The sequence below is a fragment of the Phocoena phocoena genome, chromosome 3, assembly GCF_963924675.1.
Source record: "Phocoena phocoena chromosome 3, mPhoPho1.1, whole genome shotgun sequence".
Classification (NCBI taxonomy): Eukaryota; Metazoa; Chordata; class Mammalia; order Artiodactyla; family Phocoenidae; genus Phocoena; species Phocoena phocoena.
In genome coordinates, this window is record NC_089221.1 from 157,640,719 (window position 1) to 157,655,659 (window position 14,941).

Below are 14,941 nucleotides of genomic sequence, written 5' to 3' on the forward strand. Positions count from 1 at the left end.
GGGCATCTCTGAATGGCCACACGGGGATGGCAGCCAGGTGGAGGAGGGAGCTGCACTGAAGGCTGAGGGCAGGAAGCCGAGACACAGGAGGGTCTGAAGGTTCCCGGGGCTGGCACCAGGTGAGAGTGTAATGGTCTGGGTCAGGCCAGGCTGCAGGTGGAGGGGAGAAAGCTGCTGGGTGGAGGACAGGGGCTGCCCTGGGAGGGCAGGAATGCAGCCTACCCTCTGAGGAGTTCATGGCTCCTGATCTGACATCTGGCTGTCCCTAGCTTCCCTAGACTGTGGGGCTGGGTCCACTTGAGCCTGGGTGACCCAGTACCCTAGGATCCAGAGTGGGCTACAGAGCAAGGCCAGCCCCAGGATGAAGGGATGAGACTAGCTGAGACTGAGGGGCCACCCAGAGTGATGGGTGGGAGTCCAGGCCCAGCTGCCCCTGTAGGAACTGACATTCTTGTGAGGGCATGTGTGTAACACCCTGCGGGTGGACCAGTCTTGAGCTTGCTGCCTGGAGTGCCATCTCCCCTGGCACAGTCTCTGGATCCCTTCTTCTCTCAGGGGCCTCCACCTTCGGCCCTTCCTGCACCCAATGTGTGGCTGGAGCAGGAAGGTGGGAAGGGTTGGCTGGGGTTGGCTCATCTGGGCAGTATCCCACTCCCCGGGCTCAGGCCAACCCTTACTCCTATGCGTGGACCTGCCTTTCCTACAGATGCTGCCATCGCACCCCCAGGTGCTCTGGGGCAAGTGGACCAGGAGACCATATCCATCCAGAGGACACTTATGTGCCCTGAGGCTCCGGGACCCACCACAGGGGAACATACCAGCCCCGGCCCCAGACCTGGGGGGCCACCTGAACTCCAGGAGGCCGGCCAGAATCCCCCAGGAGTGGAGGCTGGGGATGCATCCGGTGAGGCCTGGCAGCAGGCTGAAGGCAAAGTACCACCTGCTTCCAGGACCACCCCCCCACCCCTAACCTCCCCTCTGTTCTGACACCAACCTTGGTTAATTTGGGTGCCCATCCCATGGGGGTGAACTAGCAGAGCCTGGGGACCCCCGACATTCTGATGGTTCCACATGTTGGGGACCCTGGACAAGGCCCACCCCTCACTCAGCCTGTGAAGCTAGAGGGGTGGATGGGTTCTGGGAGGTCCTTCCCACCCTAAGCATGTCTGTCCCAGGAGCCAAAGGCCTCCTGTGGTCAGCCCTCAGGGGACAGCTTGGGTACCCTGTGCTCCTGGGAAGGTGAGGAGGAAGAGGGAACAGAGAGTGAGAGGAGGAGGAGGGGAGAGATTAGGGAAAGAGGTAGAGAAGGGGAGGGGGGAGAGGAGAGGAGGGGGGAGAGGAGGGAAAGGGGGAGAGAAGGGGAGGGGGAGAGGAGGGGAGGGGGAGAGGAGGGGAGGGGGGAGAGGAGGGGAGGGGGGAGAGGAGGGGAGGGGGAGAGGAGGGGAGGGGGGAGAGGAGGGAAAGGGGGGGAGAGGAGGGGAGGGGGAGAGGAGGGAAAGGAGGGAGAGGAGGGGAGGGGGGGAGAGGAGGGAAAGGGGAGAGAAGGGGAGGGGGGAGGGGAGGGGAGGGGGGAGAGGAGAAGGAGGGAGACCAGGAAGACGAGGGGAATAGGAAGGAACAGTAAGTGAGCAGTGCCCCAGGCAGACCAGACCCCTGGGAATGTGCTATGGGGCCCCTCCCCCCAGCCCAGGGGGCTGAAGTGCACTTGCATGGCTGGAGCTCTAGGTTTGCGGTCAAGGATCCTGTGCTCTTGGAGCCCCTACTCTGGCTGTTCTCCCCTCCTCTGGGCCCTGGAGGTCGATGCAGAGGCAAGTCATGAGGAATTGTCTCCAGCCCTATCCCAGGCTCCGTCTCACTGTGCCCCTTGCCTCCCACCAGGAGAGCCCCAGAAGGTACCGCAACGTCTCTCCCACGAGGGCCTGGAGCAGAACTCTCGGGCACACGCTGAGGTCCAGGAACGCATGGTGCCCATCCGGTAACTTCCCCAGCTGGCTGGGGGATGAGGGGACATCCTGGGGGCAGGGTCGGGCACGGGGACAGGAGAGTAAGGGGTGGAATCACAGCACCCCTGCACTCTCTATACCAGCCCCACCCTAAGCCCAAGGGTAGGGCAGGGAGGAGAGGCCACCCCTGGAGCAAGGGAAGTTGGGGGAGCTCCCTTCTCACCCAGGGCTGGGGCCCCTTTCTGTACATCCCCTCCCAAAGAGTCTGCTGCAGCCCCCATCTTATCTTGAAGGTCTGCCTCCCATACCCCAAAAGTGGAAGGGTGGGGCAGACCGCTAACTCCACTCCATGGCCCCAGGATGGAGGGCGCTGCCTGTCCCAGGGCAGGTGCAACGGAGCTCTGGGACATCCACAGCCACGTGTTCACAGAGACCAAGCACAGGACATATGTGTACCAGGCCAGCGACATGTATGCCACACGTAGGTGGGGGCCCGGCACTTTACACGTGTGCCCACCATGCCCTGGGCAAGGGGGGACATTTGCATGGAGGGGCCTGCAAAGCCACCTGGCATGTCCCAGCCTTACTGTGGCCAGGGCCCCTGCTCCCCCTCTCCCTGTGTCCCCTCAGAAGGCATCACTGGGAGGGGAGATGCAGGCAGCAGTGACCTTTTCCCCACTCAGAGTTAGCATATTCTGTGCAGCCTGCCCTCAGAGAGCCGAGGTTGAAGCAGGAGAGACAGGGGTTAGACTGAAGGAAGCACTTCCGGACCATCAGGGGCCTGGGGGGAGTCAGGATGGGGTCACCTTCACTTGGGAGGCAGGTGGGCTCTTTCACCCTGGGGTATATCTCGGGGCCTCTCTGCCCACCTAGGGTACCAGGACACACCTGGGGTTACTGCCAGCCCACCTGGGTCTGGGTCTCTGTGAAAGTAGGCCAGGGATCAAAGATTTCAACACAGGACAGGCTGTGGTGGGACAGAGCCAGGCTCCTTCCCAACGGCTCCCTCCCCTACCCCCAGGGCCCCCATCCATGCAGGTCACCATTGAGGATGTGCATGCCCAGAGGGGCAGCGTGGCGCAATTCCAGGCTGTCATTGAGGGCAACCCGCAGCCCACGGTGACCTGGTATAAGGTAGGGACAGGACAGGGTTGGGGGCCTGCCGGCGGGAGGGGGAGTGTGTGAAACCCCACTGGACTGGACACAGCACTCCCTGAAGGTCATGCTGGGCCGTGGTGCTGGGGTCACCCATGGTGGGCTGATGGCCTCCCTGCCCTCCTGTGTCTCCAGGACGGTGCGCAGCTGGTGGATGGCCCCCGGCTCAGCCAGCAGCAGGAAGGGACCACATACTCCCTGGTACTAAGGGATGTGGCCCAGCATGACGCTGGTGTCTACACATGCCTGGCCCACAACGCTGGCGGCCAGGTGCTATGCAAGGCAGAGCTGCTGGTCCATGGGGGTGAGTGGGGGGACCCCTTCCCAGGCCTGTCTTGGCTCCATGCAGGCGTGTGGGGCTGTGGGTATGGGGGTCCTGTGAGCTCCCACAGGCTCGGGCACTATAAAGTTGGGGGGACAGAGAGACGGGGTGGTCATCTTTGCTCACACCTACAGCTTCCCCCTCCCTGGCTACAGGCGACAGTGAGCAAAGCTCTAGGAGGAAACTGCACTCCTTCTACGAGGTCAAGGAGGAAATTGGAAGGTATTGCCCGCCCCCCATCCCAGCCCCAGGAGCCTCACCCGCTGGACCCCCACCCCCTAAGACCCTCATCCTCAGCCTCCCGGAGTTCCTACCCCAGAGTTTCCATCCAGGAGCTCCCAGCCTTCCCCTCCACTGCACCCCTACAATCCCCACTTCAGCACTAGCAGAAGCCCACCCTGCCCCCCGGAACCCCACCTCCACCGAGTACCTGCCTCCTCCAGCCCTCACCTTCTGGAGTCCCTGCCTCCTGTGAACCCTACCTCTTTCCGGAGCCCCTGCCCGCAGAGTACCTGCTGCCCCACACCTGCCAGGAATTCCGCCCCCTCCAGTACCCACTGCCCCAGCCCCTGCTGTCCCGGAACCTCCCTTCTCAGGAGCTTTGCCCCCTTCCAAACCCCGTCGCCCAGGAACCCCACCCCCAACGCGCTGTACCCTCCTCCCAGGGGTGTGTTCGGCTTCGTGAAGAGGGTGCAGCACAAGGGCAACCAGATGTCCTGCGCCGCCAAGTTCATTCCCCTGCGGAGCAGGACACGTGTCCAGGCTTATCGGGAGCGGGACATCCTAGCAGGGCTGAGCCACCCGCTGGTCACTGCACTGCTGGACCAGTTTGAGACCCGAAAGACCCTGATCCTCATCCTGGAGCTGTATCCCGTCTCACCCCAAGGGTGCAAGGTGGTGGGGGGAGGGGGATGTGCCCCAGATACACAGGGGTCCGGAGGGCTGCGTGGGGTCTGTGGTTTTGGTGACCCCAGCCCTGCCTGCCTCATGGGGGCAGCCGGTAACGCTGGCGTTTCGATGCTTTGTGACTAACCCCCTCCCCGACCCCGAACACACTGCACAGACCTCATAGCTCCTAGGCCTTTGGGCCAGGAATTTGGGCAGGGCTGCATCCAGAAGGTCCAAGACGTGCGCCTGTGGGCTCCTCCCGCTGTCCACGTTGCCTTTCCAGCAGGAAGTTTGGACTTCTTACCTGGCTTCTGCAGGCCCCAAGCGCTGACGCTGCTTCGGATGCCTACCCATGCTCCAAGGAGGGGCACACACCCTACCTGATCCATCTGCCACAATCGTGGCCCAGCTGAGGGTCTCTGAATGTCGTGTGTGCTCACCACACCCCCACCTCCCCAGTCAGCGTCCCCTGCGGGGGGAGGGGGCACACGTGGGCTCTGTGCAGAGGGGAGAGGATACCTCCACTCCCAGTCTGCTGCTGCCCACTGGCCTCAGCCCCTCTACTTGGGGCATCTTGTCCCTCACATCCTCCTCAACTGCAAGCACCAGCCTCCCTAGAATAGCTCCCCCCGCCCCCCGCCCCGAGATAAGACTCCCCCCAGGTGGTGTGAGGCCATGAGGGTTCCAGACCCTAGAGCTTTCCTTGACAGTCCCAGGTGCTCGTCGGAGGAACTGCTGGACCGCCTGTTCAAGAAGAGTGTGGTGACAGAGGCCGAGGTGACTGTGCTGCCTGGGCTGCCCACCCAGCTTCAGGGCAGCCTGCATGCCTGGCCAGGCCTCCTGCTTCCCCTGCCCAGACCACCTGTCCCTCAGACTAGCCCCCCAGCATAGTACTGCCCACCTCAGAGACCTTCTAGGGTGTTCCAGGGCCTCACAGGGTGTCGCAGCTCCTGTCGGGCTTTCAGAGCCCTCCCGTGCCCGGGGCTCGCTTCTTCCCCACCCCAGACTGCACTGAACTAGCTGGCCAGGCCTCGCCTGCTCTCCCAGTCGCTTCTTGCTTTGCACAGGCTGCTCCACACACCCAAACCTGCCCCGCCTTGGGGCTCAGAGGAATCCCCCAGCTACAGGGGTCCGTGAGGCTTTGCATGTAACCTGCCCTGCGGGACCACCGTCCCAGGCTCAGGTCTGGAGGGAATTGGAGGCAGTGTAGGTGGGAGCAGGCAGGGAGGTAAGTAGAGGGGGTTCTCGAGGCTGGCTCACCTGAGCACCAGCCTTTGCCGCAGGTCAAGGTCTACATCCAGCAGCTGGTGGAGGGGCTGCACTACCTGCACGGCCAAGGCATCCTCCACCTGGACATAAAGGTATGTGGCTCCCTGGCGCCCCCAGAGCCCAGTGAGGGGCAGGTGGGAGCCTGGAGCCTATAGGCTGAGAGGGTGCAGGCCCAACACATCCAAATTTCCTGTCAGGATTTCCTCACCTCTGGGGACAGGGAGCTCACTATGTTATGACGACCCCTTCAGGTGGGGTGCAGGTCCGATGGAGCAGAAGCTGTCCCCAAATGGCACTGAAACCTGTCCCCGGGGCTGCCCACTACCCCATGCTGGCCTCACCATCATTGTGGGGCAGCCCCTCAAAGACCCTCGAGTGTCCTCCCCAGGCCCGGCAGCCCTGGAAGTCACTTCCTTAGGGTACGGCCTCACCCACTCCCAACTCTGCCCGACAGCCCCCCAACATCCTGATGGTGCATCCTGCTCGGGAAGACATTAAAATCTGCGATTTTGGCTTTGCCCAAAAAATCACCCCGGCAGAGCCACAGTACAGCAAATACGGCTCCCCTGAGTTTGTGGCCCCTGAGATCATCGAGCAGACCCCTGTGAGCGAGGCCTCTGACATCTGGTGAGTGGGGGGCACCCGCTCTCTGCCTCCTCCTCCCCCTCACCAGGCCAGGTCTGGGGTGACTCACGGTGGTGGTTTTTTTCCTGCAGGGCCATGGGGGTCATCTCCTACCTCAGGTGAGCAGACCCCGGCTCCTGTCGGCTGTCTCCTCCAAAGCCGGCCCAGACCCCTCCTCAGCAGGCCCACGGGAAGCTGTTGAACTGCTGGCTGCTCCTCAGATCAGAGACCCGAGACCTAAGGGGCAACTATCTTGGGAACGTGCAGTCAGCCAACTCCGATAAGGGGTTTCTGCCAAGTGCTTTTCACACACACCCTGTCACAGAGGAGCTCTGCTGGGTCACGGGGCAGAGCACTGAGCTATTCCCCTAAAGGGTGTAGGTAATTTGTCCAGAGCCCCTTATAACAGTTACTGCTGCCCTGAGGACGCTGGTGGTGTAGACTGAGCCTGGATTTCCTCTACAGGTGGAGCCCTGATCCCTCCACCCCCGGCTAAGGCCAGGTGCCCCCTCCAGACTGACCCTTGATCTCTGCCCCAGGCTGAGCCTGGATCCCTACCCCAGGCTGACCCTTGATCCCTATCCCAGACCAAGCCTGGAGCCTCACCCAGCCTGGGACCAGATACCCACTCCAGGCTTAGCCTGGATCCCAGCTCCAAGCTGAGCCTGGGTCTCTGGGCAAATCTGAGACATATGCTGGAATTCTCAGGGCTGGATGACAGTGGTGTTCAGAGGCATCTCTAGTCAGGGCTGGGAGCCCCCAGCCACCACCATCCCCATGAGACCCAGCACTCCCTGTCCTGGCACCCTGCCTCCCATGGACCCAGAAATTCAGGTCACGACTGAAGGCTAGTCATGTCTCTGCTTTCAGCCTGACCTGCTCGTCCCCATTTGCTGGCGAGAGTGACCGAGCAACCCTTCTGAATGTCCTGGAAGGGCGGGTGTCCTGGAGTAGCCCCATGGCCACCCACCTCAGTGAGGATGCCCAGGACTTTATCAAGGCTGCTCTGCAGAAGGCCGTGGAGTGAGTACACATGCCCTTCCCTCTGCCTGAGGTCCTCATTCTTGCCCCAGTGACCACTTGGACTGATCCCATCCTTCCTCTCTCCACAGGGCCCGGCCCAGTGCCGCCAAGTGCCTTGCCCACCCTTGGTTCCTGGTGAGTAGGCTAAACACGGGCTGGCCTGGCTCACGGGGAGGGAAACTGAGGCCAAGAGGAATGGGGGCCTGCCTGGGCCACAGGGTGCACCAGGGTCTCCCCGCAACATGCCTCTCTCGCCTGGGCTCCCCCAGAAGTCTGTGCCTGCGGAGGAGGCCCACTTCATCAACAGCAAGCAGCTGAAGTTCCTCCTGGCCCGCAGCCGCTGGCAGGTGAGCTGTGCTGCCCTGTGGAGGGCGTGGGAGGCCAGAGAGGGGAATGAGACCCAGAGAGCTGGCTGGCTGTGTGTGCCCCTTCTGGGTCTGGGAGAGCAGGGAAGTGGGGCTGGGCATCCTTCATTTCAGGTCTTTGCTACCTGAGACACCGGGGTGATGTGGGGCAACATGCAACATCCCTGCCAAGATGGGGACACACTGGCAGAGCCCTGGGCCCACGTCTTTTAATGCCCACCATTTCCTGAGCGTCCCTCTGGGCCCACCGAGAGCTGGGAAGGCAGCGGGCAGCCAGCTGACGAACCCCTGTCCTCCACAACCCCAGCGTTCCCTGATGAGCTACAAGTCCATCCTGGTGATGCGTTCCATCCCGGAGCTGCTCCAGGGCCCGCCCGACAGCCCATCCCTCGGGGTGGCCCGGCACTTGCGTGGTGATGTCAGTGCCTCCTCCAGCAGTTCTTCCTCCTCCGACAACGAGCTGGCACCGTTCGCCCGGGCCAAGTCGCTGCCCCCCTCCCCGGTGACCCACTCCCCGCTGCTGCACCCCCGGGGCTTCCTGCGGCCTTCCGCCAGCCTGCCTGAGGAGGCCGAGGCCTGCCCACCCGCCGCAGCGTCACCCCAGGGTGCACAGCCACCAGCTGCCCTGGGCTGTGTGCCCCGGCAGAGTGTCATCCGAAGCCTGTTCTACCAGCAGGTGGGCGAGGGCCCAGAGCTAGGGGGCCTGTCCGCAGGCAGCAGACGGCACCCCGCCCGGCGGCGGCACCTTCTCAAGGGTGGCTACTTCTCGGGCGTCCTGCCCGGCCTTCGAGAGCCACTGTGGGAGCACCGTGCGCTGGAGGAGGAGGCTGCCAGGGAGGAGCATGCCACCCTGATGGCCGAAGCACCCTCCTTTGAGACCTCCCTGCGGATGCCCAGTGCAAGCACCCAAGAGGCCTCTGGCTTCAGCCGCTCCCTGGACCTTGACGGGCAGAACACAGCCAGCCCCTCTGCCAAGGCCTGCAGCAAGGGGCAGTGTCCCGCTCTGGGCCCCTCGAGCCTTCAGGGGGCTCACGGAGAGAGCATCCCGGGAGGGGATGCACATGCCAGGGAGAAGGAACATCCAGAGGGACCGCTGCAGGGGCTGAGGCCACTTCCGTCCACCGGTGGTGATGGGTGCTCCGCTCAGCAAGAGGGGTCATTGCAGGATAGCTGTGGAGGGCAGGCTGACCCTTTCTTTCAACCCCAGAGGAGTCCTGCCCCCCAGGACTGTGGCACCCCTGCTGCTTTGGCACCACAACCTCCCGGCTCCTTCCCTCCAGGGCACTGCACAGAGCCGCTCTTGACATCCCCGAGCCCTTTCTTCTCAGGAGAGTCACAGGCCTCCCCCTCCCCAGCCCAAGCAAGCTCCCAGTCAGACTCTGAGAGAGGGCTGAAGGACACCCCTCTTGCCGGGAGGCCTGATCCACCCAAACCCCCAGAGCCAGCCTCCCATATGGGCATGGAGCCCGGCCCCTCCCTGGACACTGAAAGCCTGTCCCAGGAGACAGAGGGCCTGTCCCAGGAGACAGAGGGCCTGTCCCAGTCTTCGCCCAGCCCACAGTGGCCTCAGAAGCTGGCGACCACACGGAAGTTCTCCCTGGGATTCCAAGGGGGCTACGCGGGGGTGGTGGGCTACGGCACCTTTGCCTTTGGTGGGGATGCCGGTGGCATGCTGGGTCAGGGGCCCCTGTGGGCCAGAATGTCCTGGGCTGCCTGTCAGTCCTCGGAAGAGGAGGAGGCAGGGGCCGAGAGCCCACCACCCCAGGCCAGCACAGTGCCTCTACCTGAGGGTGGCAGGGCCCTCCCGAGGGCCTCCCAGGAGGTGAGCTCACGGGAAGACTTAAGTGGGGGCTCTCAGGTGTCGCTCGTACAGATCCGGGACCTGTCCAGGGACCTGGAAGCGGCTGACACTGTGTCTCTGGACATCTCGGAGGTGGATCCTGCCTACCTCAATTTGTCTGACCTGTACGACATCAAATACCTCCCATTTGAGTTCATGACCTTCAAGAAGGTCCCCAAGCCTGTGGAGCCAGAGCTGCCACCCTCCCCTGAGTCTGAGGCTGGGGAGGAGCTGGCTGAGCTCCCAGAGGCCGCATGGCCGGGCATTCTGGGCCCGCCAGCAAGCCTGGAGATCACAGAGGAGCCAGAGGACATGGAGGCCCTGCTCGGGGAGGCTGCTGGTAGCAGGAAGCGCAAGTGGTCACCCCCTTCCAGCAGGCTCTTCCACTTCCCCGGGAGGCAATCACTGCTGGAGGAGTCCACAGAGCTGGGGCTACGCCAGAGAGTGAGGGCCTCGGTGGCCCACATCTCCCGCCTCCTGAGGGGCAGGCCCGAAGGTTACTACCCCCACCCTGCCCCAGGACTGGGCACATCCATGTTCCCCGCTCTGCACCTTGGGTCTCCTTGTCCAAAAGGACAGCTCAGGAGCTCACCTGAGTGATGCAGGAAGCCCTCCCCTGTCCCGGTGCTGCCCATACCTCCCGGGACACAGTGGCTTGTTTTCGAGGTCACCTTTGCAGCTTCGATCCCTCCCCATGTGCATGTGAGGCCCAGTTGTAATTCAACTGCAGTTACACCCCTGCGGAAGTAGGAACCAGACCAGCCCTCCCTGATCCTTGAGCCCTGGGCCCTCAGCCACGCCTCCCCAGGCACCTGTGGTCCCTTGAGCTGCTGCCCTTACCTGCCCGTGGTGGCCCTGCCTGGGATGGGCTGATGCTGATGGGGTAGGGAGGGTGGTGCCCTCTGCAGCAGGTGTAGCTCGTTTTCAATAAGACTCCCTGGGATCTGGGCTTTTCTGCCACATGGGAATCCCACAGTTGGCTACAAGGGGCCCCAGAGCCTTCCTCCCATGCTCCCAGAGGAGCCAGGCCCCTAACGTGTGACCTCTCATGGCCACTTCCATACTGCAGGTCTGGAGAAGGAGGGCCCCCCCAGGAAGAAGGCAGGCCTAGCTTCCTTCCGCCTATCAGGCCTGAAGAGCAGGGACCGAGGTGGGTATACTACCCAGGGGCTGGGCCCCCACTGCAGCCCAAGGGACCTTACTGTGGGGAAAGGGAACCCTGCCAAGACAGTGCATGGCGGGGGGAAGCTCACACCCATGGGGTCTTGAGTACACAGGGGGACTCTGGCGCCCCAGCAGTCACGGCCTTGCAGTCCTGGAAGCCTTCCTGGAGTAGGCTCTGGTGTTGGAGATGAGCCGGTTGGGGGTGGGGCTCATCTGTATCCCCACGGCGGAGTCCAGGCCTTGCTCTCAGGCTTAGGGTCACCTCTGAAAGCTCACCTCACCTCCCTTCCACAGCACCATCGTTCCTAAGGGAGCTCTCGGATGAGATGGTGGTCCTGGGCCAATCTGTGACTCTGGCCTGCCAGGTGTCGGCCCAGCCAGTTGTACAGGCCACCTGGAGTAAAGGTAAAGAGCTCTCCTGAGGCTGAGGGGCAGGGAGGCAGGGGGTGCTCCTTTAGGGCATTACTCTCATTGTACAGAGGGAAACTGAGGCTCAGAGAGGGTGTGGGCCCCGGGTGTGACCATGAGGCAGGCCACCTGTGGGGAGCTTCTCTCGAGGTCCACTCTATCCTGCTGCAGACGGGGCTCTTCTTGAGAGCAGCAGCCGCCTCCTCATCTCCTCCACGCTCAAGAACTTCCAGCTTCTGACCATCCTGGTGGTGACTGCCGAGGACCTGGGCATGTACACGTGCAGTGTGCGCAATGTGCTGGGGACGGCGGCCACCACGGCCATTCTCCGGAAGGCAGGTGCGTAGGCCGGGCAGGGCCCAAGGAACGTGATGCTCACCACCCAGGCATCCACATCCGGGCACTACCAGGGCCTGGAGGGGTCACAGAAGGCAGTAGCCGGCTCTGCAGACCGGGACTCCCGGGAGGGGACGCAGGAGGCATCCGGGAGGGGATGCAGGGTGACACAGCTGGCCAGGCCCTCTCCCTGACACCTCTTTGGGTGCTCCTCTCCTTGCATTTCCCACGGTACCTCCCTCCCTGTGTCTCCAGCAAATGCAGGAAGAGGCGGCTTCCCATTTTGTATGTCTATTATAGTCAAACCAGGCTCTCAAAACACAGCGCTGGGGTGTGTTTCTGGGGGAGCCAAGACAGAGGCTGCAGGCCTAGCTCTCAGACCTCTGACCTGGTCCCCAGAGGGGGCGAACCCCCACAAGCCCTGCACCGCAACCCAGCAAAATAGAGGCCCCTCTGACTAGAGGCTGGGATTGGTGGCGGGCTGTGAGCAAGGGCCATTCCATGGGGTTCCTGGGTGGGCACCTGTGGGAGGGGAGCCTGGCGGGGTTGGGTAGGGCAGACACCTCCTGAGGCCCCTCAGAGGAGAGGCGCTGAGCCCCTCCTACTAGTCAGCACTGGAAGGGACCTCTGAATGAACTGGACCAAGTGAGGGTGGGCTCAGGGGCCTGGCAGAAGGCTGCAGGAAGATGAGGCAGGGCTGGCTGGGGCTCAGAGCTTCATTAGAGAGCCCCTGGGAGCCCACCTCAGATTGCTGTCTGTGGGCCCTGCAGAGCGCCCCTCTTCCTCCCCACGCCCGGACATCGGGGAGGTGTATGCGGACGGGGTGCTGCTGGTCTGGAAGCCTGTGGAGTCATATGGCCCTGTGACCTATATTGTACAGTACAGCCTGGAAGGTATGGGGCCACTCCTGAATCCTCACATCCTGGGGGGCCCCAGGGTCACTGTGGGGGGACCGTGGGGAAGCGCCTGGCTGCTCTGCGCCCCTGGGGGGCCTGCGCGGGCCTCTCCACCCTGACATGGAGTGGGGAGGCCTTGGGCTGCCTCTCACCCGCTCCTGTGTGGCCCAGGCGGCAGCTGGAGCACGCTGGCCTCGGACATCTTTGACTGCTGCTACCTCACTGGCAAGCTTTCTCGGGGCGGGGTGTACACCTTCCGGACGGCCTGTGTCAGCAAGGCGGGCATGGGCCCCTACAGCAGCCCCTCGGAGCAGGTCCTCCTGGGAGGGCCCAGCCACCTGGGTGAGCCACTCTGCAGGGCTCTACGGAATGCGCCCTGCCACTTCAGTGAGTCACACGCTCACTTGGGATGGTTGGTTCTGCCTGCTAGGCCCCCCACCCACAAATGGCCTGAGGAATGAGAGGTCAGAGCGTTCGGGGGTTCAAAGAGGGCCCCCCTGTCTGGTTGCCTGGGAAGGGGTGATGGGAGAAAAGGCTGGGGGAGATGGGGCTGCAGGGGTGCCCTCCACCAGTCATCGGCTTCCCCTTCCCACAGCCTCTGAAGAGGAGAGCGGTGCCTCAGGGCCAGCCCAGCTGCTCCCCAGCAAGCAGACCTTCGCCTTCCAGACACAGATCCGAAGGTACGGGCCCTCCGGGGAGAGCGCGTGGCAGCATCATGGCCCCACTAGCTCTTCATGCTCCCACCCCAGCCCCATCTTCTCTCCCCTCTGATCACTTCCACCTACATTTGCCTCAGCGCATCTGCCACCCCCTCCTGGACCTTCCCCCTGGGCTTGCTTCTCTGAGATTGGGGTCCGGCCTGGGCCACCGGGCGGGCTGGCTCCTCACCAGCCTGGCCCGTGCTTCCCGCCTAGGGGCCGCTTCAGCGTGGTGCGGCAGTGCCGGGAGAAGGCCAGTGGACGCGTGCTGGCTGCCAAGATCATGCCCTGCCACCCTGAGGACAGGACTGCCGTGCTGCGGGAATACGAGACCCTCAAGGGCTTGCGCCACCCCCACCTGGCACAGCTGCAGGCTGCCTACCTCAGCCCCCGACACCTGGTCCTCATCTTGGAGCTGTGCTCTGGGCCTGAGCTGCTCCCTTGTCTGGCCGAGAGGTGAGAGGGCGGGGCCTGGCCTGGATTGGGGGCTCAGGACCTGGCCGCCAGCACTGTGGTCCACCTCCGGCCCGCCTCCTGGCCCCGCCTGCACCGGCCAGCCAACCAGGGTGGCTCAGCAGAGCTGGGCCTTCCCTCCTAAGTCCAGCAGGAAAGTCTGGTGCTTCCCTGTGGCCCCTCAGCTGTGGACAAAGCCTGGGTGCCCCTCCCCACATGCCCCCTAACTGGCCCTCTGCCCCCAGGCCCTCCTACTCGGAATCAGAGGTGAAGGACTATCTGTGGCAGATGCTAAGTGCTGCCCAGTACTTGCACGCCCAGGGTATCCTGCATCTAGACCTGAGGTCTGAGAACGTGATTGTCACAGAGTACAACCTGCTCAAGGTCATCGACTTTGGAAATGCCCAGAGCTCCGCCCAGGAGAGGGTCCTGCCCTCGGAGAGGTTCAAGGACTACATGGAGACCATGGGTGCGCAGGGCACAGACACCAAGCCTGATCTGGGGGAGGGGTGTGGCAGGAGCAAGCCCTTCTCCCAGCCCTGTCTCCCTGCCTCCTCCACTGCAAACACCCAGCCCCTCACCTGTGACCCCCACCCATGCTGTCCCCAGCTCCGGAGCTCCTAGAGGGCCAGGGTGCCCTCGCGCAGACCGACATCTGGGCCATAGGTGTCACGGCCTTCATTATGTAAGTCTCCACGTGCCCTGTGGACTGGGAGGGCTGGCTGGAAGGGCAGGCCTGGGGTACTCTGAGGGTGACCCCAGGTCCCTGTGACTCCCATCCATTGAGGGTGACCTCAGTCACTTGACCCCCACCCACTCAGGTTGAGCGCTGAGTACCCGGTGAGCAGCGAGGGAATGCGAGACCTGCAGAAAGGGCTGCGCAAGGGGCTCATCCAGCTGAGCCGCTGCTACGCGGGGCTGTCCGGGGGCGCTGTGGCCTTCCTCCGAAGCACGCTGTGCGCGCACCCCTGGTAGGCACCCCTACCTACCCTGCCTGGCCCATCCCCCTATGACTTGACCTGCCCGTCGTGGGCGGGAGCACGGCTAACGCCACCCTCCCGCGCGCTCCAGGGGCCGCCCGTCCGCATCCAGCTGCCTGCAGTGCCCGTGGCTGACCGAGGAGGGCCCCGCCAGCTCCCAGCCTGCGGCCGTGACCTTCCCCACCGCAAGTCTGCGCGCCTTCGTGAGAGAGCGCGAGAAGAGGCGGGCGCTGCTGTACAAAAAACACAACCTGGCCCAGGTGCGCTGAACGCCTGGCCCTGCGGGACCGCACCTCTCAGTCTTTCAGGACTCCCTTCATATGTATACACACATCAATAAAAAGCAGAACTGGATGAGGCGCTCTCTGTTTCATTATTTTGTTTGGGGGAGGGGGTGAGGGCCCTGCCACCTTCCTGGTGTTTGGGGGAGGACAGAACTGCCCTTCTCTGTCCCGGCTGTGTGCCCGCAAAGACTTCATTAAGACTAGAGCCCTCTGAACCAGTTCAATGTGGAGGCAACTCCATACCTTGCGGGTGTGTGCGTTTCTACTAACCGTGTCAGTGCTGCATCAGACAT

At 63.3% G+C, this 14,941-nt stretch overlaps 1 protein-coding gene across 1 annotated transcript; it reads left to right on the top strand.

The window, feature by feature from the left end:
- Positions 1 to 405: 405 nt before the first annotated feature.
- LOC136120345 (obscurin-like) lies at positions 406 to 14,715 on the top strand. Its single transcript, XM_065873763.1, has 29 exons — positions 406 to 435; positions 556 to 607; positions 707 to 904; positions 1,879 to 1,975; positions 2,303 to 2,424; positions 2,965 to 3,077; positions 3,234 to 3,402; positions 3,576 to 3,642; positions 4,086 to 4,286; positions 5,025 to 5,085; positions 5,592 to 5,669; positions 6,032 to 6,204; positions 6,294 to 6,320; positions 7,072 to 7,224; positions 7,314 to 7,359; positions 7,494 to 7,571; positions 7,897 to 8,589; positions 8,629 to 9,925; positions 10,499 to 10,579; positions 10,888 to 10,998; positions 11,173 to 11,340; positions 12,108 to 12,230; positions 12,405 to 12,575; positions 12,829 to 12,913; positions 13,148 to 13,387; positions 13,630 to 13,853; positions 13,994 to 14,069; positions 14,206 to 14,355; positions 14,456 to 14,715. Exons 1-29 carry the CDS (start codon positions 406 to 408, stop codon positions 14,631 to 14,633), a joined length of 5,262 nt encoding a protein of 1,753 aa, XP_065729835.1. The 3' UTR covers positions 14,634 to 14,715.
- Positions 14,716 to 14,941: the final 226 nt, after the last annotated feature.